The sequence below is a fragment of the Choloepus didactylus genome, chromosome 10 (assembly GCF_015220235.1).
Source record: "Choloepus didactylus isolate mChoDid1 chromosome 10, mChoDid1.pri, whole genome shotgun sequence".
Classification (NCBI taxonomy): Eukaryota; Metazoa; Chordata; class Mammalia; order Pilosa; family Megalonychidae; genus Choloepus; species Choloepus didactylus.
The window spans coordinates 107,963,897-107,973,896 of NC_051316.1; the positions used below are offsets into that span (position 1 = coordinate 107,963,897).

General features: G+C 45.5%; 1 protein-coding gene across 5 annotated transcripts in view; it reads left to right on the forward strand.

The window, feature by feature from the left end:
- The window catches only part of TNC (tenascin C), a 98,876-nt gene extending 89,133 nt beyond the window's left edge, over window positions 1-9,743 (forward strand). For all 5 annotated transcript variants that reach the window (XM_037797974.1, XM_037797970.1, XM_037797971.1 and 2 more), the window contains 5 exons: window positions 1,948-2,099; window positions 2,683-2,779; window positions 3,675-3,836; window positions 6,085-6,248; window positions 8,998-9,743. In XM_037797974.1, coding sequence (XP_037653902.1) covers window positions 1,948-2,099; window positions 2,683-2,779; window positions 3,675-3,836; window positions 6,085-6,248; window positions 8,998-9,108 — 686 coding nt within the window. In that variant the 3' untranslated portion in view covers window positions 9,109-9,743. The remainder of the gene's footprint in view (window positions 1-1,947; window positions 2,100-2,682; window positions 2,780-3,674; window positions 3,837-6,084; window positions 6,249-8,997) is intronic.
- The last annotated feature ends 257 nt before the right edge of the window (window positions 9,744-10,000 follow it).

Below are 10,000 nucleotides of genomic sequence, written 5' to 3' on the forward strand. Positions count from 1 at the left end.
CATCCCTTACTCACAAGGACCTGGGGAGGGTTAAATGAAGTATTGTATTTAAACTCCTAGACCAGGGTGTGACCCATGGTCAAGGCTAAGTAAGTATAAGCTCAATTTCCCTTCCCTTCCCCTTCAGGGCTTCAGAGTTTACAAAGCCTGTCCACATTCTTAATCATGAACAGTCTTCCTAGGAAGCTGTGGGCCAGGTTATCATGCCCAATTTCCTGGTGGAGAGCAGCCACTTCCAGAAACTAAATGACCTGCCCAAAGGCTATTTATTTCATGAGTTAGAGTCAGAGCTAGGCTTGGGCTGTTCAGGCCAGGGGATCTCCCTTGCACCTTGCCACTGGGTGGGCGACTTCTGCAGATGATAAATGGGCAAGTTGTTCTGCTGGTGGATGAGAGGCAGTCTCCATTCCTAAGGAATTGGGGAGCTGGTCTTGGGATATCCCTGAGCCTGGGATACACTGAGTGCCCCAGGTCTGCCTCCACGCCCTTCACATTTCCCTCAGCAGTCCTTTGGCACACATCTGCTGGGGCAGGTGCTTCTTCTTTGCTGGGTTTTACGCCAGATGAGTCTGCCCTATATATGCACTCAGACCAGGGTTGTAAAAAATATATATATAAAACAGCTAAATCGAGAAACTTCAGTAAGGGCTGTGAAGATAAAGAGAGCAGGTGTCAGATCAGACAAAAAGGACTGCTTTGACAAAGGTCTGTTCTCAGGACCCCTACTGAGTGCAGCCCAGGTACTGTCAATTTCTATCACTTGTTTTATTTTTTTGTGTCACATCATCACACTTGGTAATGCTTCCCGCATTTATCTTATCTCTGTAAGATTCCCAGGTCCAAAGCAGTTTAATGACTTGTTCAATGTCATCAGAAAGGAAGTGGCAGCTTCAGAACCGAAATCCTGGTCTGTAGCTTCAAGAGTCTTCTGCATCCATATCGTGGATCGAAACGTATTTGGGGAGATCAAAGAGCCAAAGCGTTTATCAGATTTTTCAAAGCAGCTTGCTGCCGATAGAGTGCCTTGATCCACACTGAGCCATCTGCCAGGTGCTAAAAACCTGGCCGTACTTGACCCAGGTGTTTATCAGGTGCTGCCTGGTGTTAGATCCGGAGCTGTTCAAGAATCCACACAATGCAGCAAGTCATGGTTTAAGTAGAGAGTTTAAGGTTTATTAGAGGAAGAAAGCAGTAGAAAGCAGGTGGGAGCCAGCAGAAAAGAAAGAAAGAAAAAACGGCTCTGGCTCTCTATCTGAGAGCAGCATTTTTTAAAGGAAAAACCCACTTGGGGAGGGAAGGGTGTTGGGGGAGAAGGGTGCCTGCTGAGTGCGTCCTGTGCCTTGACTGGGTGAGTGCCTATCAATTTCTAGGCTGATAGGTTGCTAGGATTTTGGCACATTATTCTTCTTAGAAAAGCAGCTGCATTATCTATCTAGGGAGAGCAGGCCTTATGGCTTATTTGTGGTCGTTCATCTTATGGACATATCTGACCTTGCCTTACCCGCCTTTGAGGTGCCATTGTGGCTGGAACAGACTTGAGCAGCCTTCAATCTTTAGTTTATGGGGCTATTTTCTGTGAGATAAGCAGCAGGGCCCCTGGATCAGACATTCCTTCTATATGTTAGACTCTTCTGGTGTCTGACACCTGGCTCCTCCGCTGTAGGTCAAGGTCAACCTGACATATGCCCCTCATGGTAGCTCAGCTCTCCTCCCACTGATGGCATTGACTGTGTCCATCAATACAAGGGACTGAGATGGAGCCCTTCTATCCACACCTCTCAACCCCTGCAAATTAGGTTTTGGCCCCATTTTGCACATGAGAAACAGAGCCTCAGAGGAATTAAGTGGCTTGTCCACAGAATCTCGCCAATAAACAGTTGAGCTGTGATTTGAAAGCTACTGCCAGTCCTCCTGCTCCTGAGAGCTCTATTTCTTCTTATCCCACAGTTGGATTGCTGTACCCATTCCCCAGGGACTGCTCCCAAGCCATGCTCAATGGAGACACGACCTCTGGGCTCTACACCATTTATCTCAATGGTGATAAAGCCCAGGCCCTGGAAGTCTTCTGTGACATGACCTCTGATGGCGGTGGATGGATCGTGAGTATTGAGGAAACCTATTCCTGAGCCCTCGGACAGGGGACAGCGAGGATGGGGGAGGGGGTGGAAGTCATCCCCCGGCACTCCAACACTGATATACTGAGGTTTTGCAGAATAGGGCCTGTCACACAGATGCATTCAGTAATTATCTGTTAAACAAAGCAATGGGAAGGAAGCTGGGGGTAAAAATCAGGGAGCAATAATTTTCTTGTAATTTATCTCATTTGATCCTTCAGACAACCCTGTGAAGTACAAATGGCAATGATCAATGAGCCCATTACTAATATTAGTCAACACTGACTGAGCACTTACTATCTACCAGGCCCTGTGCTACATGTTTTTCAGGGGTTGTATGAACCCCATTACCATACAAGCTGTGTAGGATTTTAATCCCCATTTTTCAGGTGAGACCACCACAGCTCAGAGAAGGGAGATTTCCTGCTCCTTGTGTCAAATTCATGGCGGACAGAGTTGGGGACTGGTGCTCTTTCCACAATCTGATGTTCCTTCTGCTCAGAAAGATGCACTCTCTGAGTTCCTTCAATAGTGTATATGCACCCGGACTCTTTGGCTCCGTTTCTAGGTATTCCTGAGACGCAGCAATGGACGTGAGGATTTCTATCGAAACTGGAAGGCCTATGCTGCTGGATTTGGGGACCGCAGAGATGAATTCTGGCTTGGTAATGCAGCCCTACATGCTCAGTTGTGTTCAAAAGTGCCCATTTCTGCCCTTCTTTCTGTTTCTCCTAGCCCACACCAGCCTATCGCAGAGAAATGGATTAGGCGGAAACCATAATTCTGGTGGTAGATACGGAATATTGAATTCCCAATGGTAGAGACTGTTTAAATGCTCTGGGTCATTAAAAAATTTTTTTAAAAATTTAATTTAAAAAATGGATTAAGGGAGAGCCAGCAGCCAGGGCTTAAGAATTAGCCTAATCTTTGTCACTCATTGAACTATTGATTTAATTATCCTCACAGATATCATTGCTTCCATCTCATGCACCAAGTGCTGAGATTATATCCATAACCTCTAAACCTCATAGAATCCCCATAAAATAAGTTTTATTCCCATTTTTTTCATGTGAGGAGACAGACCCTCAGAGAGATTGAGTTGTTCACCCATTGGGATCTAGCCAAGGCAATTTGAAAGTTGCAAAGTCCCAAGTCAACACTGCAGAGCCATTATCCATCCTTACAACCCTCACTTCCCCATAGCCTACCTGGCACAGAACACTTTTCCACACTGTTGCCTGAGCTGGGAATGTCTGTTCCATTGTCATCCATTGCCTTTCACTGGAGTTTACAAGGTGCTTTTGCCACTTACCTCTTTTGACCTTCACAACACACTAGGAAGTGGGCAGACCTAAGATTACCAACCCAGTTTCACCTGAGGCTCAGAAACATCACATATTTTGCCCAGCTTTGCACCAGATAGGGCAGACCAAGCTTCCAGCCCGGGTCTGTGTGACTTGAGTCTTCCAGTTCATCCAGCGGCTGCTGTTGCACAGCGGTATAGAAATGGGGGCCTCTGTCACTTGTGCTTCTTCAGCCACCCTTGTCTGTCCTCTGTAGGGCTGGACAACTTGAGCAAAATCACAGCCCAGGGGCAGTATGAGCTCCGGGTTGACCTGCAGGACCACGGGGAGACAGCCTACGCCGTCTACGACAGGTTCAGCGTGGGAGACGCCAAGACCCGCTACAAGCTGAAGGTGGAGGGGTACAGCGGTACTGCAGGTATGGGGCGGCTGCTCCTGGAGCCTAGGAAACCCTGAAAATCTGCTTGGTGCTTTCAGCTAATTCATTCATTCATCATCCCTTCATTCCTTCTTCCATTAATGTATTTATATATTGAATCAACAGATATTTGAACACCTCCTAGGTGCTAATCCAGAAGAACTGTAATTGAACAGGGTTGAGTAGATATTTTGGTCATGGAAACACGGAGTAGATTGGGAATCTGCACCATCAGAACTGATTTACAACTACAGTCACTCAGAAAATCTAGTTTTTCATATCTGATTTAGTTGTCACTTATGGAAAAACAGTTCCTTGGAGGTAATCCAATGCCTCTCAAATTACAATGTGCATATGACTTGCCTGGGGACCCAGTTGTGTTGAGGCTGATAGGGTATGTCTGGGTGAGCCTGAGTTTCTACATTTCTCACAAGTTCCCTGGTGGTGCTGATGATGCTGGTCTGTAGACCACACTTTGAGCAACCAAAGACCCATCACACCACCTGCTTGAAACTCTTCCAAGGTCATCCTGCCATTGGTCATCCTCAACCAGCCCCATCCACCATGACCAGGTGGCCACTGCATCCCATGGAGGTCTTTCCTTCCTTGTCCAGGTTTTGAAGATTTCTTTGACATGAAATGGCCTTTGTCTGGTTTTTTTGGCCCCACATTAGAGGAGAAATAAATAACAACATGCATTAGGGCCAACCACATGGCATCATCTTTTGTAAATGTTTCACTCACATTACCCCCATTTAATTCTCATACACCTTTCCAGGAGGATATTGCTATTATACAGATGAGGAAACTGAGGCTCAGAGAAATTCAGTGCCTTGCTCAAGGTGAAACAGCTTGGGGAAGGTGGATCCAGTATATAAGCCTGGCTGCAGAGAACTGTTATAGTCCATCCCTGCATTCCATCCCCACTTTGGGGTGGGTTCAGTTATGTTTATGAAAACAGAAAAGACAGGTGCTATTGGACATTTCCAACCTCTCTGAGCCTAGAAAGAAAACATCTAAAAAGAGGAAAGTCTCTAGATAAAGTTGAGGCAAAGCCAGACTCAAACTAAGAAGGCACAAAGCTCTTTCGAGATGGCAGTTTACATGCAAGTCAGCTGGAATGAAAAGAGAGGCCCAGGGGCTAAAATTGTTTTAGTTCTTGCATCCCTCAAAGAATTCTGACATTTTATTACCTGACTAAATACCTCTTTGGCTGAAATGGCTTCAGGCAAGAAGGATGTTGTTTCACAGCAAGCAAACCCACCAAGCAATAGGAATGTGGCCTCCACCCAGCTCTCTTTTTGTTTCCAATGAAAGAACCATAATATTTCCCTTTACTAAGATAACTCTGGTAAGGCTGCATTTTTATTTTTCTGGGTTCTTTAGTTTGCAGCATGCAAAGCACATCCTCCCCAGGAAAGCATCTTGTTTCATCAATACCCACTGCTCCTTGATAGCCTCACTAGTTAAAAGGCCTTGGAGTCCCCTTGACAACTTGCTTCAACATATCAGGATACAATGCCTGGTGTCTTCAAATCTTTGAACACAGCGTGCGGCTGATTTGGAAGTGGGGGTGGACCACACAGAACACAATGGCACTTAAATTCTCCTAACATTCAATAAATTAAGTTATAAATTAGATCCTCAAATAGTATTATATATAAATGGTCGTCTTGTCTGAGAATCTGGGAACATTTACCTGATGAACACTTTTATGAAAATAACCGTAATGCACAGGCTATTTGGTGATATCTGAGGGATTTAACTATAGGTATGGCTGTAAGTATTTGTATTGGGGAGGGAAAGCACACCGTTTTTTTTAAACGCAGATTTCCCACCTTAATCTTTGATCTTCTTTATGTAAAGGGAAGGCAGAATAGTTATAAAACGAACAATAACAAAATAGCTCTGTTTACAGTAGACCTTCATATCCATTGTCACAGCAGCACTGGGAACTAGATAGAATTGATATGCTGGTCCCATTTTATAGATGAGAAAACTGAGGTTCAGCGAGAGGCTCAACTTCTGCAAGGTCACAGCTAGGGATTGAAAGAGATGGGACCTGAACCTGGACCCTCCAAAGCCACCTCTAGCCCACATGGTGACACTCCTGCCAATCCGGTCCCGTGTTTGATCCTGACTCTACGTCCGCTATTCAAGGCTGACCTGCCCCAGGACCTCTCCTCTGTCACCTGGAAGGGAAACACCAGCTGTGCTTTCTCAGGTGCATGTTTTCTCTCACCCCCAGGTGACTCCATGACATACCACAATGGCAGATCTTTCTCTACCTTCGACAAGGACACAGACTCAGCCATCACCAACTGTGCCCTGTCCTACAAGGGGGCTTTCTGGTACAAGAACTGTCACCGCGTCAACCTGATGGGGAGATACGGGGATAACAGCCACAGTCAGGTGAGCAGATTGTGGGGCCCAGGGCAGGGCTTGGGAAGCTGGTTGGGGCCAATGGGAGGGCAATGCAGCCGCTCTATCCTGGTTGAGTCTAGGACACAGGAACCTCCGGGAATATGACAACATGTCTTTTCCCACCACAGTTAGGAGATGTCTCAGTGACACTGCAGGCCAGGTAAAATCATAGAAACAGCACGTGTGAACCCTTGAAGATCACGAGAAGAACCACTGGGCAAGTGGAGTCCAAGCATGGAAAGGTTTTGTCTGAACCCCAAAACAGAAAAAAGTGGAGTTCCTTTAGCGAAGCAGGGGAGAGGCAGGCCTGGGGCTCTTGTCCTCTCCCTGGCAGAGCAAGCCTGGAGGCGCCTCCTGAACCCCAGCATCACTGGAATGAAAACCACAGGCTTTAACTCCCAACAGTGCATGAACAATAAGACTGAGGCCCAGAGAAGGGCAGCTTTCCTGAGATCACTGAGCAAAGTTGGAGGCGGAGGCAGATCTCCCCTGGTCCAGCCCCTGGCCTTCCCGTTGCACCACACACACTGGCTGTAGCACGACTTCTGCCATCACAGGCGGATTTCTGATCCACCTTTAGAAATAGATTAGCTAAAAGGAGTCCACTCATCGGCCTTACACTGAGTTCTGCATGCCCTACCATGAGCCTGAACAGTGCATAAAGCCGAGAGGGACCAGCTCGAGACCTTCAGGACCGAGCCCCTCCACCCCACCCCTTGCCCCCACTGGTCCCTTCTCACCAAGAAGCTCATCCCCACCCCAGGGAGGAGGAGTCCCTGCTCTCAAAGGGCCACACTGGACCCATCCCCGGACCTCAGTTCTGCTCATCAGGGGCTTTGAGAATCTGCAAAGGTCTGGAATCTCCTCACCACCCCGGAGGTTCTGATTCTGCAGATCTCTGGAGGGAAGCAGGCATCTTGCCTTTTTTGCTCAATTTCGTTTTTCTGTTGGCTGGTTTGGGTTTTTTTGGTTTTTGATTTTTGCTTTGTAAGCTACACAGGTGATTCCTGCCACACAGCAGGCACTGAGAACGGCTGTGTCGGCCATTAGTGATTTTGATGGACTTGTTTAGGCTTGCGTGAACTGCTAGCAAATCATAGCTGTTCCCTTAAATGTGGATCTTACCCTGACGTCATCTCTGGCAACTTTCAAAGTGCCCTTACATTCTCTATCTCACCTGCTTGTCACCTTTACCTTGTGACAGAATCAGGACCCTGATCTTTGTGCCTTTGTACAAAGGAGGTTAAAGTGACTTGCCCACCTCTTGCCGTCTTCCCTTCTTTCTATGTTGTCTCAATAAGACTTCCACTTGAAGCAGCTTTTATCACCTTTACTGCCTTCTCCCACAACACCAGTGTAATACAAAGCCCTTCTGAAAAAAATAAAAACGAAACAAGAAACTGCATCCCAACAAGGACACTTCTTTTTCCTTCCTTCTGTCCGATATTGGAAGAAGAAGGAGATGAGGCAGATGAGAGAGAAGGCCGCAGAGGACTCACAGGAGCTCAGTGCAGCTCCAGCTCTGCTCCAGCCGCCATGTGACCTCTGTCCCGTCACCTTCCCTGTCTCTCTGGCTTCCATCCCAGTACAGTGAGGGCTCGCTTCCAGCTCTGAGCTGAGGAAAGAAAGAGGGGGGAGGAAGGCAGCATAAGCACCATGCTTTCTGACCACAGAACCTCACTGTAACTGAGTAATCATGAACATTAAGCCATCAAATGAAGCAGCCATTCTTAAATCCCACCTCCCCTTCAGACTCAAAGACCTCCTGATGTCAGTGAATGTCACATAAATAGACATGACTTTTCCTCTGGCCATTGACTTCTCCATGGACATCTTTCCTCCACAGCCCTAGGCATCTTAGAAAGGAGATGGGTTCGGTGCATCGGGTGGTGGCTTAACAAGTGTGTTGATCGAAGTTAAAGTTACCAAGTCAAGAGATCCCTCCCCACCCCACCAGTGGGACAAGGGACACTTTGGACCTAATGGACCAACTCTACCATCTTTAAGCTCTGCTAAAGAGTCAAGGAAGGTTCCAAGAGGCCTGAACACAAATATAGTCTTTTCGTTTAGAAAATCTTTGGCCAAAAACTCAAAGATATTTCTCTCTACTTGAGGTTTAGCAGCTAAAGGTAGCAATATTGATCTACCACCTACTGTAAGCACTATGTTAGCTCTTTTACACACTCATTTAATCTTCATAGCAACCTTGCAAAGATTATCAGACCTTAAGGGAAGGAAAAAAATGTAAAAAAAAAAAAAAAAAAAACTGAGGCTCAAGAAGGTTTAATAACGTATTCTAGAACATTTGGCTCTAAAGCAAGTGCCCTAAGGTTTAATCTTCTAAATCAGGTTGCAAAACTTGCATTCCTTTTTGCTACACCATACTATGTCCTTATTAAAATATTTTGTGTGACTCTTGTGGATTACAGACCTCCCTGCATAAAGCCACTCAATTCTCTAATTTCCACTTATGTCCCAAATTCCTTCAGAATGTCTTCCTAATGATGACAAGTTTCATTAGCCACCATTTTATATCAAGATGACAGGCCAAAACTCAATGTAATACAAAGAATTTGGGTCAGATTCAGCCAGCCCCTTTGAAACTGTTCACGACACAGACTGGCAGACAGCAATTGAATTGAAACAAAACCCTTTTTGTTTGGTTGACTAAATGGCAATGGTCAGCGAATGCCTTTGCCTAATGGAAACTAACCTGGAGGCTTTCTTGTTTTCACAGGGTGTTAACTGGTTCCATTGGAAAGGCCATGAATACTCAATTCAATTTGCTGAGATGAAGCTGAGACCCAGCAACTTCCGAAATCTCGAAGGCAGGCGCAAGCGGTCATGAATTCCAGGGACAACTGGGTGAGAGAGGGGTAGGGCCCAGAGAAAAGAAAGGATTTTACCAAAGCAGCGCTACAACCAGTCCAACCATCAAGCCACACCTGGGCATTTGCAAGAGTCAAACTGGACCATGGAAGAGTGGGGTCAATGGTAACAGCTCTGGCCTCGTCTACTCTGCGATTACTTCCTTCGCACCAAAGACAACAGTCTCCAACAGGTTTCTGTTTTGTTGTTTGATTCAGCAAAACTCTTCCAGTGACAGCATCACAACGATTGTTAACTTCTTTTGGGTGGCTCTGGGAATGGGAGAGGGGTAGGCTGTACGTGGGTAGTTTGTTTTAGAACCAGCTGTATTTTATGCAAAGCTGTATAATTAATTATCATTATTTTTGTTAGTGATGATTAAATATTTGTCATTGGAAGACATCCCTTTTTTTTACATTTCATACGAAAGAAACCAGAAAAGCAATACTGTTTCAATTTTTAAGGATATGATTAATATTATTAATATAAAATACTGATGATGATGAAAACTAAATATTTGTGAAGAGATCTTCCTTTCCAAAACACATCTGGACAGTATCTGAAATTGTATTTTTTTTTAAATAAAAGCACAAGTACTTTTAAGTTTGGCTTTTATTTTGTCTCTCATTATTGAGTCTGAATCCTCCAGTCAATGTATTTGAACAAAGGGAAGAATGTCGGAAAGGAAAGGTAAGGGGGGATCATGGTGAAGCAGGAGAGAAGAAGGAAAGGGAGACAAGCATTTTGGGAGGAAGAAAACACTGTTTTGAACAACGTAGAATGAGGTTGATCAAAGCTTACAAGTTAAGATTCAGTTTGTTCAATACTTTCATGACTAATAGTTTATGGTTTAAACTACTTCACGGTAAGGG